General features: G+C 35.2%; 2 protein-coding genes across 6 annotated transcripts; one reads left to right on the forward strand and one right to left on the reverse strand.

Annotated features, from left to right (window-relative positions):
• Positions 1 to 660: 660 nt before the first annotated feature.
• On the reverse strand, positions 661 to 11,626 carry LOC110831375 (RNA-binding protein Pasilla-like). 4 transcript variants are annotated; one of them, XR_015535116.1, is made up of 8 exons: positions 11,480 to 11,626; positions 10,593 to 10,739; positions 10,383 to 10,504; positions 8,641 to 8,794; positions 8,221 to 8,439; positions 5,934 to 6,611; positions 2,421 to 2,540; positions 661 to 1,210 (listed from the first exon to the last, which is right to left on the reverse strand). XR_015535116.1 is itself a non-coding variant. In XM_022067296.2 (7 exons), exons 1-6 carry the CDS (start codon positions 11,595 to 11,597, stop codon positions 5,938 to 5,940), a joined length of 1,434 nt encoding a protein of 477 aa, XP_021922988.2. In that variant the 5' UTR covers positions 11,598 to 11,626; the 3' UTR covers positions 661 to 2,540; positions 5,934 to 5,937. The 4 variants fall into 4 exon arrangements, 2 of the variants coding, with proteins under 2 accessions (XP_021922988.2, XP_087204767.1); XR_015535115.1 differs by having other exon boundaries at positions 2,421 to 6,611; XM_022067296.2 differs by having other exon boundaries at positions 661 to 2,540.
• Positions 11,627 to 11,645: 19 nt separating this feature from the next.
• Positions 11,646 to 18,553, forward strand: LOC110831409 (5-taurinomethyluridine-[tRNA] synthase subunit GTPB3, mitochondrial). 2 transcript variants are annotated; one of them, XM_087348637.1, is made up of 8 exons: positions 11,647 to 12,290; positions 12,476 to 12,652; positions 14,221 to 14,340; positions 14,799 to 14,968; positions 15,308 to 15,418; positions 15,983 to 16,088; positions 16,609 to 17,179; positions 18,251 to 18,553. In XM_087348637.1, the coding sequence occupies exons 1-8, from the start codon at positions 12,125 to 12,127 to the stop codon at positions 18,486 to 18,488; spliced, it is 1,659 nt and encodes a 552-aa protein (XP_087204763.1). In that variant the 5' UTR covers positions 11,647 to 12,124; the 3' UTR covers positions 18,489 to 18,553. The 2 variants fall into 2 exon arrangements, with proteins under 2 accessions (XP_087204764.1, XP_087204763.1); XM_087348638.1 differs by lacking the exon at positions 12,476 to 12,652 and having other exon boundaries at positions 11,646 to 12,290.
• The last annotated feature ends 665 nt before the right edge of the window (positions 18,554 to 19,218 follow it).

The following is a 19,218-nucleotide window of genomic DNA, read 5'->3' on the forward strand; positions in this document are numbered from 1 at the left end:
TATCACAAACTTCTCTAAACCAATATTAATTGTATCCTACCAAGTATGGGAACTAAGATATAATAAAAGTGTACCCACTTGTTAACATATAGTAAAATGTTTTTAAGGAACTTAATTAGAGAAGGCAGAAGCCGAATACGTTCAATTCTGTTAGCCAAAGGCAAATTAGATCTATATATATATAAAACCAACCAACAAACAAACAAACAAACAACAACAACACAGTACCTTCTGGATTTTAGGCTCATGAAGAGAATAAATGAATTTGGCTACAAAAGTACTTCACTCCAAAAAGGCTTCATACGCACAGAAGTAGGATCACTATTGTATGGAACAAATTATAATAATTACAATACTAATATCTGTACAAAATTAAAATTGGAAGTAGACACTCTTTGGTTTTTCAAAATCCCATAACAGCATTAAATCAAAATATTAAAAAGTAACTGCAATATATTTATCACAAAATTATATTTAAAGATTTGAATAATCTGTAAAGTGGGTAAGCAACTGAAAGGAATTGAAATAAAACAATCAGTATTCAATAATTAATTTGGAAAAAGAGACGTAATTTACAAGAAGCCTTGTCATAAGAAACTAGAGTTAACATATACATCTGTAACTATGCATAACTCTACAATGCAATTCTAAAAAGGCAAATACTATAAAGAATGTAAACATTTTATTATCCTTTGTACTATTTACACTTGAATATCAAGTAAATTAAAAACTTAAAACCTACTCTGCATATCATCACACATATATCGTAACCACAAATAAATTTTACACACAAAATTTTATCCAATTTCTGCAACTAATTATACTTATCACCAAACACTTTAAAGTCAGAAGTTCATATCATTAATTCTCTACAATACTGCCAACTTGCAAATAGCAGCATATCAGGTACAATTCCCAACAGACCAGAACTGCTGTGAGAGACTAGCTTCATTAAGTCTTCATGATTAATTTATTAATTCATGTTCTTCTACTTTCATTTTCATTTGATAATTCCATCCATGCATTAGTGAATCACATATAAATAAACACTAATCCAGCTAGCTAGTGCTCCTTTTCAAATCACAGTGTTCATATAATATGCAACACTTTAAGCCAACATCTCACTATGTACTTTTTAATGATTAGTCTTGGAAATGTTGCTGCACAGATGCAACTCATATTTATGAAATTAGTTCCATGTGGCATTTACCTGCAAATAATTTCCACAATAAGAACACATCTTAATGTTACACTGATATCTTGGTAATAAGTATACAAACTATGACAATCAGAGTTGAACTTTTCAATCCAGAAATATTAATGTTACATAGAGAGTTAACTCAAATGGGTGGGGGGAAACTCTAGAACACCAGGGACAATCCTAAACTGTTGTCTCCTGACAAAGGTTTTGGGGAAGTCATTTGTCTTGTCTTCATGTTAAAATAACAGTAGGTTTCAACAAACCTTAAATTTTTCATTCACTCACAAAAATGTTTTAAACACACACTGAAGATGATTACAGATATACCAGCTGACAGATCATATTACAGTATTAGGAATGACAAAATAGTAGGACCTAATAATTCACAGCTTTACAAACACAAAGAAAATGTATATCACTCCAAGAACCTATGTTCATTAGTTAAGTGTCCAACCTGAAAATTTTAGATGATTTTGAATCTGTCTCTAAGTGCACTTTGTCATCATATAACTTTCCATATGCAAAAAATGCAAACCCACTGACACAGAGAGACACAAATTTCCAACACTGCAAGCTTTAACTTCTGTTTAAAACAATCACTGTGGTTCAATTATTATTGAGAGACACATGCATCAGTATAAAAACTTAATTTTGATGAGTATAACAACTACTTATCAAATGAAGATTTCTGTCTCCTGGGTTGTTGAGCTGTGTAGTCTGGTCGATGCTAACCAACATTCATCGCCCTGATGACGGAGGCAGTATGACCTCTGAAATGTTGGTCAACATCGACCAGACTACACAGCGCAACAACCCAGAAGACAGAAATCTTCATACTCACCGCTGTGAAAACCTCAAATCTTACTTATCAAATGATTTCAGTGAAAGGTACACGTAGATTTTTTTCATGCATCTTAAGCACCATGCCAAGAAAATGTACTGGAATGTGGAAGGAAAGCCTCATACGTTCCTAACTTTGGTACTATATGGATGTTGGTGGTCAGCTTCACACTTCTGCCACCTACAGACCCTGGGAAAGGGATCTAGTGCTCAATAAATATAGTGGTGGTCAGGGGACACTCTGAAGCTCCTTACTTTTACTGAGTAAGCTATGAGGATTACTATTATTCCACGTTAAGTTCCCAAGTATGAGGCTAAATAAACTATATTCGAGTCAAAGAAAGTTTGTGCTAAATGTAATAGTAAGGAAGGTATGAACCTCCTGAGTGACTGGAGTACACTGCTACTGTACACACAGTAATATATCTTGATTGATTAAAGCAAGGCTACATCCTTCGTGGCTTGTAGTTCCAAGATGATGTAGCACAGTCACCATAGCCTGAAAAGATGAGAACAATGTAACTGTTGACCAACACTGCAATCCATAATACATTTAAGAGAGGAAACAGAGTTAACAAAAACATTTAATACACACAGTATAAAGTTAAAGTATACTGAGACTATTTATGCCATATTTAAAATGCTTATACGTATGACAAACTGGTGACATTTCTAATGTAACTTTAACTTCTAGTTTGTACAGTTACTTGATTGTAAGATATCACCAATTCAGATACCCATATGTTGCATATAAATATACAAGTAGTTCACTTTACTATAGCATATAGCATGACTTCCTGTGCCTTTATTAGTGAGGACCTATTAAATGAGTCCATGACAAATAAAACAATACTTCAATGCATATTACAAAACTAATCTGGAATGTTTTCCTACTGAAGCATTTTAAAGCATTCATACATGAATGCAATGAACATACATTATCTCACAAGGCAGAAAATATATTATATACTTGCAAAAATATAATTTAGTTTTATATCTGCTATTTAAAAAATTTATTTAAACTAAAATAAATCAATGTGTGGCCACTAAAAAAGGATATTTCAATCATACCTATCATCATCAAAGTACCAATTCTTTCCCATGGCTTTTCCAAAAATAAACAATAATAAAATTGCTTATTTATTCTCCAAACCATCCTTTATCAACTCCTACTTAATTATAACCAAGTGTATGTTAAATTAATCTTCAATATGCATTTGTAATCTAATTAAATGGAAATGGACTTCAATGACATTCAAGTGACACAGACAGCTTATTTGTTATTTTGTAATAATATGTTTTGATGGAAAGGAAATAAAGGTATGAAATCAGGAAGGAAAGGAAAAGAAGCAATGGTGGACATATGAAAGGAATATGAGAGATAGGAGAAAAGGACATGTAAGGGAAAGAGAGGATGTAGGATGAAGATATAAAATAAATAATTTCTCAATGAGAGATGTGAGGTTTTCACAGCAGTGAGGGTTAATGATCTTCTGAGTTTTGGCACTGTGTAAACTCAAAGATAAACACCAATTTTTGGAGAAACACGGTCTCTGTCAACCCTGAAAATGGAGACAGTATGTTTCTCTGAAATGTTGCCATCTACCAGTGAGACTACAAAGTGCTAAAACCTGGAACAACATAATTTCTTGATAAATTTCAACAAGACTCTTACACACCTTTAATAAACTTCACAATGTAAATAATAAATTAACATGTAAGTCAGTGGACTGCGAGAAACAAACACGGAAAAATTCTTCCAAAAGCGACACAATTCTTAATTGAGGCATTACTTTCAAATTCATTGTTAATACTATGAAGTAATGGATAACCCAAACAATGTAAAAGAGAGAAAAGTGGGTATGAGCTTGTATTGGCATGCCTCTTTACATGCTATTTGCACGAAGTGAATGAAATGAAAATCGAGTAACTGCATCTATCCTCACGTCTGACCTGATACCATTAGGCACTTGTTTATGAAAACTATTACTAAAGGTCCACACTTTAAGCTGTCAGATTAATTTACTTTTCATTAATAGTGATCCAACATAAACACCATTTTATTAAAAATGAAACTGAATAAAATAAAAATAATCTGTGCAACAATATACAGTTCTCATTATGTTCTACTATCATTATCTGAATAATTCTTTTATCTGGTGAATAAAAAAATGAGTTTATGCAGTGTAACATCTGAAGTAAAATTAAATTGCAGCAACAAATTTTAACCCGCAATAAATAAACATCAAGGCCAGGAAGACACAAAATAGAAATAAATGCATTTCAAAAATGTGTACTCTACTGAAGTACATATCACACTTGACGCATCACTTGCTTTTCTGGTATTGGAAAGGCCACAACATAAGACATGGTTTTTCAAGACTTGGGCTTAAAATGTACTAGGTAGACTAATGGAAAGAGTGCAGTGAACCCAAGTAGGATGGGAATGAGGATTGTATCATATAGATGATAATGAAAACATACATTTGGATCAACAGTTCTGGAGAGGTCAAGCTGCATGTATAGTGATGCCACAACAGACACTCATTAAACGTTTTGTTCCCATGTTCATTGCAGCTTTAATTAGAGAGTATATAAACTCCGAACATGCATAAAAACTATAAAATAGGTAGCACCAAGGATATCCTGTATATAATCTGTTGTGTAAACCTTAATAGTCATGACAACTAACTTCGGTAAGTTAAAGTATATTTAAATTTATGATGTGAATTTGCAGTGATATAACCAACAATCAAGTAAACATAAACTAACAACAGCAGAGACTATTAATCAAAACTTTCATTAAAATCACTTATACACAACATATTTTAATGAACGAACATATGAAAGAGTGCCAGTATATGACACGAAGTGAAACAAACCTGACACACAACTGCTCAAAAAAGAATTAGACAAATTACACCCTTCTTGCTTCTTGTGAAATCAGATTCCTTGGTTATGAGATGAAACTATTCAAATAAGGCAACATGAACTTAGCTGCCAGATACTTAATTTCCAAAATGCTGGTTAAAAGAAATCATACTAATGCCAAGAGAAATGAAAATGTATTCTATTTAGTGTGGATGATAATCTTGTGAAAGTATGATGGAATGAGGTGAAGGAAGTCCATATGGTTATTAATACAGAAAGAATTAAAAACACAGCATAAGTACAGTGAGATGCTCCTTGGTACTTGTGCATCTGTACAATGCAGCCTACCAAGGAAGTTTATTGTAGATGACAAGATCCACTTACCAATCCCACATTTTTTGAATAGACTTCTATGAATGTAATCCCATGAAAAAGAAAGTGGGAAGTAGATGATGAACATTAACATAACAGACTAGTACATGTAGCATGAAACATGACCTTATATATTATGTCCAAATACATCTAAGACAATCTAACTAGAAGAAAGGTGTTTTAACACTTCTAAATACATATGCAGATAATTTCAAATTGTATAACTTTTAGGTTTTAAAATTTAACTAAAAGACTTCTTTTTTGATCATGAGCATGGTAACATGATGCCAAATGATCAGTTGCAGACACTTAACGGAAGAGCTCATCAAATGTGATGAAGAGTGGCATGTTTTTTGCCACAAACTATTTTAAATAGCGTCACAAATCTGTGACAGTAATGAAATAGAGAACAATATGAAAGATGACCGAGAGGCTCCAGCATTTCAAAGATGGAAAAAAATGCAAATTTTAAGTGACAAACATCTATCACAGAACTAGATATTGCAAGCAGGATGATAATACTTCTGCTATCCATGAGTTGATTTGTGACATGTGTGACGATAAAGATTTATTGTAAATCTGCACTATATAAACCCACATATTTAAAATTAAAGAAAAGAAAAATAAATGCACATGTGGTGTTAGTTACTCATTTACTGCATGATGCTCAATGAACTGTGTCTGGCTCGTTTGGCTTCCTCCTCACTAATACGCTGTTCAATGAGATATTGTGCTGTTGCAATGGCATTGGATGAGCCAACTATACAGACAATGCGATTATTGGTGCCAGGAGCATATGTTCCCTTCTTGGATATCTGAATGTTGGCTCCACTGAGGTGTTGTATTTCTACAAGTGATCTACCACCAGGACCTAGAATAGCCCCAACAATGTTCTCTGCAATTTCCAGATCTACTTTCTTCTCATCATCTTTGCAATCTGAAGATGTGGGGCTCTTGCAAAGAGACTGGCATCCTCCTAAACTGAAAGAATCCAAGGATGATCCTCCAGACACCGAGCCTATTGGACCAAACACACTGTTGTTTCCTATACCATTAGCTGCATGCAGTCCTCGGTTAGCCAGCGGATGATTACTTGCACCTCCAGTTAACCCCAGACCCATTCCAAGGATGCCATATTGTGCCAAGGTTCTCATTGCTGTTGTAATTTCAGTTGTTGCTTGTTCAGAATAACCACTCCCGCGAAGTGTCACTTTAATATGTTCAAGAAGTTGTGCAGTAAGAGTTGCACTTGCCAGACCACCAGCTGGATTACCCAAATTCAAACTGAGGTTCAAACCAGAACCCCCTCCATTAAGAAGCATTCCACCTATAGGCAAAAAATGAATTTTAGAATGCACATAGTTTAGCACACTACAAAACAACTGACTCCCTTATGTGGCAAAGTAAACAATCCCATTCCCTGGTAAAATAAATCATATCCTTAGTCTGTAACTTTGTCTTCATAGTAATTGTGATATAAAGACATGGCATTGCCCGCAGATTACAGGGCTATAGATCTTATGTTACTATCACACTTAGGTAATGCAAATTTACTGACAGGAGACTGGAGAAAACAGCATAATGAGGAGCGTCATAATTTGTACTCTTCACCTAATTTTATTACAATGATGGTTCTTCATATGCATGTAAATAGGGTACAATCTACCACTTGAAAAAATATGCCTTATCTGACATGTTAAAGGTGTTGCATAAAATGCACAGAACACTCTAAATTAGGTGAGAATGGTGATTAGCATGATAATGATTGTCTTCTTGGATGTTACACTGTGTAGCCTGGTACATACTGACTTACCAGACTACATGGCACACCACCCCAGAAGAGAGTTATCTTCATCTGTATTATTTTTATTACTAACCATTAGAATTATAGACAAAATACCGGACCATTAGAGCCAGTGCCTAATTAAGCCACAAAAACTGTACAAAGGAATAAGTTCTCTGACTGCATTATGTGGGCTGCAACAAGCTGGGAAGTGAGGGAGCCACCTTTCTGCTTCCAAACTTGAGGGTACACTGTCCAATTTACCATTCCCAAGACAAGTCACCTTCATACAGACTCAAGAAATATATCTGTGAAACAAGTTATGAACAGCAATTTTGGTGCATTTGCCAGGAATGTGACCTTTGACCACAGTGAATGGTTCCAGTGGCATAAGAGTTGGGGTCAATGACGTTTATGTGAGTGATGCATCATCATGGAGAATTCTGCATCCCAGTAAAGCTAGCAACCATAATAACCAATGTAAATTGTCACCTGCAGTCACACTTAGATAAGCTAGAAGTATTTGTATTCTTTCATACAGAGGTCGTCAAAACTGTCTGATCTAAGAGAAAATTGTGAAGCTGAACATTTTTAATAATATTATCCAATACCAAATTTAATCAAAACAGGTTTGTGTTTTCTCAAACTGTTGCATGCATGGATAATGGAGCAATTCTAATAGGCACCCCCCAGGGTTGCAAACATGTGTAGAAGCAAGAAATGCAACAATGGGTTGCTAAGATACTGCAGGCAAAATTACGTGCTGATCTTTCTCAAGAATAAATTCTCTACATAACAAAGTTATTACAAAGTTCCAAAATTCAACTAGACAAACACTTGCAGTTCTGAGGGTTTGTGTGAAGTGGTAGTTCAGGTCATCCTAAACTGGATGTTTAAAATGCATTTAGTAATAACACACAGCAGTCATTCTCCCAGAACAGACTTCTATTCTGTGTATGCACAAATAGTCAATAATCAAGTGATAACATTCTATTCCTGAGCTTCATCAGAATGCATCAAGTTTCAGAATCAATGAACCTTCAATTATTAAAATACATAAATTTTAAGTCCCCAGAATGTTTTGCAACACTGTTTCACTGTACTACAATCTGCATACACAAGAGCGGAAATAGTACAAGCAGCCAATACATACTTCCAGTGACTGATGAATTAAGACTAGCTGTTGAACCAAAGCTGCCTGTTGGTGTTCTCTGTCCACCAAAGTTAGCAAATGGTGATCTTGGTGGACCATTATTGTTCACAGGCCCTGTGATATGAGCATAACTCACGTTTAGGCAGCTACCACTAAGTGGATCTTCGATAATTTTACCAAGTATCATTTCACAAGCTTTTGTATTACATTCCATATTGCCTGTAAAACAAAAATAAAGATATGCAAATGTATCCAAACATAAGTCTCAGTTCAACATAACAGAAACTTAAATATTTCTGATGACTTCCATCAGTGTTCTGTTATTTCATTTAAAAGACGTGATTTATGCAATACCTTGCAAGGATAACATTTCCTTTGAGCGTGAGAAGCTTCTATCCAAAAGCACATACATTAACTTACCTATAACTGTGATGCATCTTTCTTGCAGAATATGATCTTTGGCTTTCTGGGATAACTGAACATATGAACCACTATCTTCTTTTATTTGTTTCACATAGTTTCCTCCCTTACCAATAATCATTCCTGCTGTGGTGTTTGGAACTAGAATTTTAATCTGAGAACAAGAATCAAGAAAGCCTAAATTTCTTAATTCAGAATTTATAGATTATGAATGAAATGCTAACCTTGAAGGAAGCATATCAATTACATGTTTTAAATATTTCTTAACCTTTGTAAATATCACATACTGGAAATTGTAACTTTAAGACATTCACGGCATAGAGCAACTGTTTAGCTGATTGGCAGTCAATGTATAGTTGAATCATTCAGCAAACATTGTTATACAAAAATTAGAATGAAATCAGGTCTGCTAAGGTCCCAATCAAAGTAGGCAAAATACAAGAGCATACACTACAGAAAATTTAATGCGGACTCTACAGAACATTTCTGATATGACCATTGCATTCCCCGGATATGAATGGGGAAACTTAAAGCAGAAAATTTAAAGAAATAACACATGCACCTTGGAGTCTTCAGAGATTGAAATCTGGAATGTTATTCAAGAAACCATAAAAGTTGAGGTTCAAACATGTGTCAAAGAATAAATGTGTATAACACGTGAGAGAACCTAACCACCAGATGGTACCTCACCCTATAACAGACAAATAATAAGGCTGAAAACAAAAGAATGTGTCACACTGTGCAACTTTCACAAAATGCCATAATAACCACAAAGCATATAAAATATTCTGGGATATATTTATAATATAAATATGACTTATCAGTCAAAAATACAATAACAAGTGACCCAACAACAGTGGTCTTTTCGTATGTTAATAAATTTTATCCATCACCTTTCCCACTAAATCCAGCTGCCTAATCATGATTTCTATGCTTATTCTAACCACAACATTAAGTGAGATTTCTGGTTCTCATGGCAGCAAGTATGAAGATGACTGTCTGCTGGCTTGTTATGCTACATAGTCTGGTAGAAGTTTACCATAATTTCAGAAGTGCTTGATGCCTCCATCATCAAGGCTACATCACCAGACTACACAGTAAAACAATCCAGAAGACAATATTGTGCTGCTGACCACTATATTCACACTTCTTGATTTCTTATGTAGTTCTTAGCAGCCTCTAGTATATGCAAAACATTATTTTTTTCCCATTGTCTTTCTCTTGTCAGAGAAAACAAGGTACTATGATGCCACCTAGTATTTAAATCAATACCTGATCTGTCGCAGTCAAAACTTAAACTAGGTATCTCTTCAATACAAGGAGGAATATTAACCATTAAACCACAGCACTGCAGAAAAATTAGTCTTCTACACAAGCATTAAATGAGCACTGAAGTATTGTAAAATAAACTTCCGGTGCATGGTACATATAGTACATGAGCAACTGTCATTCTTTTTATACTAACAAAATTCAAAATTGAGATATGTAACTGAAGTGAACTTGATATATATTTCAGGTTTACTGCATTTTTATTTTAAGTTAACACTATTTAAAAAAATTGTTTTATGAATGTACTGCACTGCCCTTAGAAGTAAAGATATGCAGTATCTTAACAGAACAATTATCAGATTCATTCAATTTAGTTAATAAAATAGTTCGATCTCCAAAAATCTACTGATGATGATTTCTATAAAAAACATAAAAAACCCAGCGAAAGCCAATTAAAAACAACAAAATGGTACCTGTATGTCTTCAGATGCAGATCTGTCATAAGGCATATCCCTGACTTTCTCCATAATAAACTTGACAACTTTCATTATGGATTCAACATTCCCTGTTATCAGACAGATTCTCTCTGAAGTCCCTGGAAATGAACCCAAGTTACATGCCAACCTAAGCCAAGACTTTCAATACTATCATAATGGAATACAATAATATAATATTTCAAATACCTGGATAAAAGTCATTGGCTTTAGACATTTTGATTCGTGACCCTGTATCTTTCTGAAGTTGTGCTATGGTATCACCCCCTTTCCCAATTATCGCTCCTGCTGCTGTACTTGGGACAAGAATCTTCAAATGAGAAGATCCATCTCCACCTGTAAAATAATAAACATGACATACTGAGGTGCCTGATGACTGCTGCTGAATTTGTCAAATGTGAATTTGTTCAAACATTCAACCACTTGTTGATGGATAAAACCTTTAAAGGGAAAGATGAGTATAATTTTTAACCCTCTAAGAAGATGTTTAAACAGCCTGAAGACACTGCATGAATTTCTTTCATCTCACAACAAAATCCTGTCACTTATGCCACTTTTGGTCAGACGGCCCAGAGAAAGTGCCAAAGGAACCGGTCTGGAAAATACTGAGTATATTAATCCATATTTTCCTTTTTTACAGCACAATGATTGCAACTTTAAATGCAAAAAAACTTCATGTTTGAAAGGAGTAACACAACAATTACAATATCTTCTAATATTGATGCTCATTTTGCTCCAACAAATACCATGAAATCTGGATTAGTAATTCCAGTTATTCAGAAAATGCTATTCTCCAGTTACAGAGTCTTGGGCCGGTTACAATACTACTATTACCGTATAAATAACTACCTTACAAGTGAACTAAACCACATTTACATTACAAAACACTGTAGTCACCAAAATCTTATATTTTACGTTTACATAATGCACTACCATATAAGAAACAAATTGATTTGCTTGTTTACAAGGTGCGTAGTGTTAATGCTATATTAGCATTTGGACACTGCAACGCCAAAAATGCTATGCCAATTTTAGAACATTTAACAATTAATTCACTGTAACAATCATTTCCTTACTTCCTCCATAATGTGACCTCTTTGTTATTCCATTTTCACCGTCACCGTCCAATGGTCGTTTTCTTGAGTCTGTTATTTCTGGTGAAGTACACGTATCCATTACGGATTCCGTCGCCATGTTAAATACATTCAATCACAGATTCTTTTTTCAATGGCTACAAAAGCAGTGGAACCAACCTTGTCTTGTATTGTCTTGAAAACCGCTCATTAATAGCGTACAGAAGTGAAGACCGTCATCCCGTTAAACGTCTAGTCGAGTTTTAGGATTTTCATATTTCTAATATATAACTGTATGGGCTGACAGAATTGATGATTGCTGTCGCCAATAAACCTGAAACGAGACGTTTGATTTCGGCTTATATGCACTGTTGAATTCATATGTAATATAGGTTATATGCAAAGAGGAGAATGGTTGTTGTTATTGTTTATTGAAAACAAAGAAAGTTGTTTATTTCATAGAGCAGACAATAAAATCAATTCCAGCTTGCAATAACATTTCTTGCTATCATAAATCTCATTAGCCTGCCTAGTTGATGTGTTGTTAAATACAATGTTTGTTCCTAACATGCTATCAGGAAACTTGAAGGAGTGTAGTCTGCCATAATACATATAATACATGGTGTAAAAACATTAAGGTTTTAGAAAATGGCCTTTACAAAGGTTATTCAACTGAGGTACTGCAAATTATTTCAAAACATAAGCTTGTTAACATCACACTGTTCCTGTGATTGTGCCAAATCATTGTTTTTTAGTTGCCTTAGTCAGGCCATAAAGTATTCAACAGCCTCTACAATCTATGCACTTTCTTCAGGTACTATTTCATGTACTAACGCACACAAATATTTTATATTTATTTTGTTACGAAAGTACATATAGTCGCCATGCGTACTTGTTAACCATCTAATTGGTGTCATAACCTGGATGACAAAAATTCAGTTCATAATGTAATTTATTAACTATTTTATATTTATCCATACTCAAACTTCAATTTTTCAGGATATGGAAAGTGTGGTGTTGCTGTAATTAGAATCTCAGGACCTAATGCTACAGAAGCTATTATCAACATAGCTAAATTCAAATCATTACCCCAACCTCGACAAGCTCTTCTGCGCAGCCTGAAAGATCCTGTTACAAATGACACTTTGGACAGAGGACTTGTACTATGGTTTCCTGGTATTACACAATTATATAATCTTTTAGTACATTCTGTCAATAATATAATTGTGGACTGTAACTAACAAATTAACTCTTGGAGCAGAATACTTCTTGAGATGGCAATAGTTTTTCAGCTGGTCAAGAAATTCTGTGTCTTTTATGTCACTGAAGATTCATTACCATATTCACAAGACTACCACTGAACCCAAAGCCATGTACACCAGAAACGTGTGTGACATGAAATGCTAGTTCATATGGTAAGAAGTTGCTAGACACTGCCCAACCTGCATCTTGGAGGACCACCTGGTGTTGGCCATCTTTAACTGCTTATTCAATATATATAAACTGTCCCTCCATATATGTGAATTGTCTCTTCCAATCGTGACTTCAGTGTTACACTGATTCATTTAAGCTGCATCTTAGTTTTCCAAGTAGTCTTTCCTTAAGCATTTTATCAGTTTCTGAAATATGCATTTGTATATTATATATAAGTCTGAGCTGGCAATATGGAGAATGTACTTAAATTTGTCTTCATCCTTTCTGATCATCTATTGGATTTCGATACTTGTAGGACTGATAGTTTGGCCAAATATCAGTCAGTTCAACACATCTGACAGTTTTAAAATTCAAACCAAATTTATATTGGCCTTTATGGTTTTATATGTGTTTTCAAATAAGTATACTTTAAAAGGGGAACCTTTGCTGGACTTGCTCAGAAATGTTTAAATTAAGGTGAAATAAAGTGGATTTGGTGAAGTGTCATACATAAAAAAATATGTGGACTACAAAGGTATAATATGTAGATATGATGTAGAAACTCTATAGACCACACTGAAAAAAATACCAAAGGGCACTGTAAGTTCTGATACAATTTGAATGTCCTTAGTCCCTCATTCATTCATTCTCTATGGTCAGCTTGACCGTTGTGACCCCATCGGGGTTTTCTTGCGAAAGTACCACGGTGATTTCGCCTTGCCTTCCATGGCCAGTCTTTACCCACCAGACTGGAAGAGGGGACAAACAAACATCCATGCCTTAAGTGGGACTCGAACTCATGGTCGCAGCGGCCAGGTGCACGAGGTCCATGCCTCAGACCACGTGGCCACTGTGCCGGCTCCTTTGTCTCTACTTGCTTACAATTTTATCCATACATCCCTTATGTTATATTGATGTATAACTGGACAGACAAACCAACATTATCAAATGAGATTAATTTACCAAAACATGTATATGTAATATTACCTGCACCTTGTCGTGATGGTGGGGCTTGAGTACCTCAGTGACCCCAAGAGCTATGCTGGAGGTAGCACAGCTACTGGTAGGGCCTCCCTAGCCAGATTGATCGAGGGGGAGAGGTCAGACTAAGACAGGTACCCTGGTCCTCCAGGTTGGAGGTTGGTCGCAAGGCTAACAACCTTGCACCGTAAAAAGGAAGATGTTTAGAAACCTCAATCAAAGCCTTGGACAGATGGACCTAGGACCGAATGGAAGAGGAGAATCGAGAAGGCCATGGACCGAATACAGACCGGAGAGCCATAGAAGAAGAAGAAGATGTATATGTAATTGTGATTGTTCATTATTTTCAGGGCCAAATAGCTTTACTGGTGAGGATTCATGTGAGCTGCAAATTCATGGGGGACCTGCAGTGATATCAGCTGTTCTTACAGCATTGAACAAATTACCAGATTATAGACCTGCTGAACCAGGCATGTAATTAGAATAGCAGATGTATTATTCCCTTTATGAAAATTGATGGTTGAAAGAAAATATGCATCAGAACTATATCAGGAGTGGTTTTACTGGGTGAGAGCATAATATGGGATTCTTTTGCCACTGCATATTGCTTACAGACTAATTCATATACTGGCAAACATATTAATCTGTAGATTGCATTGAACATTTTATGAAGTTCTAAACAGACTTCTGAGGGTTCTGATGATGGTATATCATGATGGTATTCTAAGATATTCTAGAATACCTGACAAAGGACATATTTTGAAAACTAAGGAATCCAGAATATTTTGAAGTTCTCAGTATTACACAGAAATAAGGTAAGATAGTGGAACTGACAGATGAAATCTTGAAGTAGATTAGCATAGAGGTTACATGTCTGCATACAGATGCACATTAGTTTGTGACTTGTCATGTCTTGGATGATTTGCAGGAGAATTCACAAAACGGGCATTTCATCGAGGAAAGCTTGATTTAGTAGAGGTAGAGGGCCTTGCAGATTTAATTCATGCTGAGACTGAGACTCAGAGGAAGCAGGCTTTTCTTCAAATGGAAGGAAGTCTTAGTCACCTCTACAACAGTTGGAGAGAATCTTTGATAAAGGTAACTGGTTTGTAATTTATTTGTTTTGGGTTTTAATCAATCGTCTGTGAACAGATCAGTAGTAGCTTGGTCTATCAGTTTCAACAAAATTGGCATCTTTCTCCTTTTGATCCGAAGACAAAGGAAGATCTATCCTTTGAAGCATGGTGACTTTCTAAGGTTTTAAGATAAAAAACAACAAAAACAAATGGATGAACTCCACAACAAAGAAAACAATAATATAATACTATCATCAGCTACATTGGAGAAGAATAGCTGGTTTCTATACTTCCCCAACCATCAGACTCAGAATTCCTAGATCTTGAACTGCATCTGATAAATGTTCTGTTTTTTTTGCAGAGTGTGGCACATGTTGAAGCATTTATAGATTTTAGTGAAGATGAAAACATTGAAGATAATGTAATGGATGTTGTAGAAGATGAGCTCAAAGACCTGAAGAATGTTATACAGGTATATTTATAAAGTAGAGCCATTGTAACAACATATCTTCTTTAATTCTTAAGACATACCAAATTCTTCACCTTTAATGTAATTGTAATAATAGCATACTTTCCTGCATGTGATACAGTTTTGAATAATTCTGGTTCAGTGGTTGAAGAAAAGGTTATTTTGGGGGTCTCAAGACACATGCAACTAATTGACTGACTCCATGGAGCAGAGGCCTTCTTGAGAGGCTAATGGTTTGTTCAGTTAGTCAAAAAATCCCCTTCTTTTATGGAACAAGAATATCCATTACTGTGTTCACACAAGACTGCCTCAGGTTCAGTGCACAATGAATGATCTTACAATTCAGTTGTCATTTAGAAAACAGGCTACAAATTAGAATTATGTTCCTACTTAATAATGCAATAAGGCTACATACCTTTTCCTTCCTTGAAATAGTCTTCATATCTATTCATTGTCCCTCTTCTTTCAATGTCTTTTGTTTGCACATGTCCTTTAGATTTCTCATTTTGTTTATGAATTCTTTACTTGGTCATGCTTTTCTGTTTTAATGTAACTTCAGTTTTTTAGAGTCACTTGGCAGACGGACGTTGTGGCGAAAGACTCCGAGATGGTGTCCGGACCGTTATTGTTGGAGAGCCTAATGTTGGGAAGAGCAGTTTGCTAAATGCTTTATGTAAGTACTAGATGGGATCCACTGAACTCGTACTTTTACTTTTCACTCTGTATGCTGTCCTTGGTCACTTATTTTCATCCATTCTTTGTATTTTTTAATATTTTCCTGTGCACAGAAATTTCTATCAACTATAGCAGTTCTGAGTTTTTCATATCATCTAATTTTTGTCTAGCTAAAAGTATTTGTTCATTCTCATTTCATGCTCCTTCTATTCCTATTTTACTTCTGTTGCCCCATGTCCACGTTTTGCTACTGCTGGCTTAACCGAACTTCAAGTCTCCAGTCTTTATGATTCTAATGTTTTCCTTTGTTTGAAATATGTACTCCTGGACACTATTTTATCATATTACTCACTTATACATATATCAAAGTTTTTCCTTTTTATTTTTAAAAATTTTCTTACCTTTTATGTTGATTTCTTGTCTGGCACAGTCTTAAACGTTACTGCTTCATTCTGTTTGAAGGTTAGTTGTTTTTATTACCAGAATTTATAATGTACTTGCATAATTATTTGTCGCAGGTCAAAGACCAGCTGCCATTGTGACACCTATCGCAGGGACAACACGAGATGTAGTGGAACTGCATGTCAATATAGGAGGGTACCCAGTAATTATAGCGGATACTGCCGGGTTACGTAATGATGCAAGCGATGCAGTGGAGAAAGAAGGAATATCAAGAGCCCATGCCTACGCTCAACAGGCAGATCTTGTCATTCTGGTTATTGATGCAACAAAATATGTTGCTCAGATAAACACAAGTAGTTCTCTTTCTTTTGACGGTTATGTCAATAACTATATTAATGAATTGCAGTTACTTAGCGTTATAACAAAAAATGAAAGTGTTGAAAGTAATTTTTTAAGAATCGAAAAGAACAATGTGGAAAGAACCGAAGCATCATCAATTAATCTCTTGGATGAAATATCTGGCTCAGAGAAGTGCATAATTGTGCTAAACAAAACTGATTTACTAAACGATGTTAAAGAAATTAACAGTGTTCTTCAGCATTATAAGGGTGTTACAGCACTGTCTTGCAAGACAGAGAATGGCATTCCTCAGCTTCTAGAGAAGATGACCTGCAACCTAACAACACTGTGAGTTTATCTTGTTTAATTTATTGATAACTTTAATTATTTATAGAATTTGGACTACGATGTGAACTGAAAATGACCTACCCAGAGACTGAAGAAAATTGTATGTTAAGTAGCTTAAACTAGTGCTGTTGGAGAAGACTGTCATTTAAGACTTCTATTTTCATATTATTAGATTTCTTGTACCATATAGGTGGTCATCATGCTGACAAGACTGGAATGTAGTGGTAGGTTCTATTTCAAAACTATGAAAGAATTTGGGTATCTAGTCTTTTGCCTAATAATTTTTCATTTGATCTTGGCTTCATAGAATCCATGTCAATTTGTGACATCATGAACTTTCAGAAATGTGAATTGTGTTACTATGGCTCATGTTAGTGTCCAACAACTACAATCATCAGTGACGGGAACTGACAGTGTCTGAATGTGGTTTCCTCCCTACTTTAAGAACTAATGTCCTGAAAATCAGTGTGAAATTTTGGCTTTGAGGTAGTAGAAAGTTCCAATATATTGTCATCAGGAATAGTAGTACCTTTATACTAAAGAACAGTATCATATTAGAAACCCTACCATTGCAGATTTTAGAGGAAGATCAGGACCTTGTAGTCTTATACCCCTCCATTCCTAAGAAGTGCATTTTAATGATTCTAAAAGGGTCTGTGACAAGGATTGATTCGTTATAGGAACAATATGTTGGACAATGTCCATTGTCTTGAGGTTTAGTGGTTAGCATACTAGCCTAGTATTTAAAATATCCTGGGTTTGATCCTGACTGCTGTCACCAATAATACAAACAAAAAAAGTCAGTATCATGACAACCAATCTCTAGAAAACAGGAGTAGAGCTAACTCCCAAAACATTTTATATATCAAATATACCTCAGAAGAATGACACCATCCAACATAGTGTGCCTACAAGTGCATTCTCTTGATCAAGAATTATTTTTGAAACTTCTCCCACTATCTGTCTCCTCAGAGCTGCTTAGTAACACAGCGCCCATTTTCTACACAGGACCGAAGATAACTGTTCCCTTTATATAAGTTCTCAATTAACATACATTTGTTGCTTTTATAGGTGTGGGAAACCATCGCGTGAAAATCCTTGCCTTACTCAGTCTCGACATCGCCATCATCTTACGGTGTGTGTTGCATGCCTTGATGAGTACTTCAAATTATCTGCAGTGGGTGGTGATACTGTCCTTGCAGCTCAACAACTGCGCAAAGCTCTACGACATATCAGCAAAATAACAGGCCATGTCAGTACTGAGGAAATACTAGATGTAATTTTTAAAGATTTTTGTATAGGGAAGTGATATGTATTATTGTGCATCAAAAAGTATAATTATATATATATTAAATAAATTATGACTTGTTTTTATGACTGTCTTGAGCAACTGATTGAAAATTATTGAAAAATTAAACACACATAGCATTCACTGCCTAATAAAGTAAGACTATTTTTCCATCCAACAACCAGCATGGACAGCACAAAACTAAGTGTTGTAAGATTTGTACATTTTAGGATGTTATTTGTAGGAAGAACAGCATCATTATACAACGTGTTTTTGTTTGGGGATTTAATTCCTGGCAAGGTAAGATTTCTGTTTGTCACATCATCCAGACTGTCTCTGGGGTCAACCCAACCTTCTATCCAATGAGTACTGGGGCTCCTTCTAGTGTAAGGTGGCCAGGGCGAGAAGCTAACCATTCAAATCCATCTAGTGCTGAGTTTAATGTGTGGATCTAAACCACCACTCCATGACATGGTGCTTAATTAAGTACCAGGGACAACTTAACCTTACCAATAACTGACATTAATTTTAATTCCCTGTCACTAAACTGAGCAGTAGTTTAAGTATAATGACCTAGAAATATCTGGGAAATACCCAGTCCTAATCTTGGCCAGATTACTGACTATACTGACTTGAAATTTAAGTTGTTTTTCTCAGTCTCTTTAGGCAGTACTAAGACCATTTTCCAAATCCGTAATTACCATTACAGGTACTGATCTTTCACATCCCATTCTAACATAACCCGAACAGT

Source organism: Zootermopsis nevadensis, unplaced genomic scaffold, assembly GCF_977971745.1.
Source record: "Zootermopsis nevadensis isolate Lab colony 2312 unplaced genomic scaffold, Znev_1.0 Znev_ptg000013l, whole genome shotgun sequence".
Lineage (NCBI taxonomy): Eukaryota > Metazoa > Arthropoda > Insecta > Blattodea > Termopsidae > Zootermopsis > Zootermopsis nevadensis.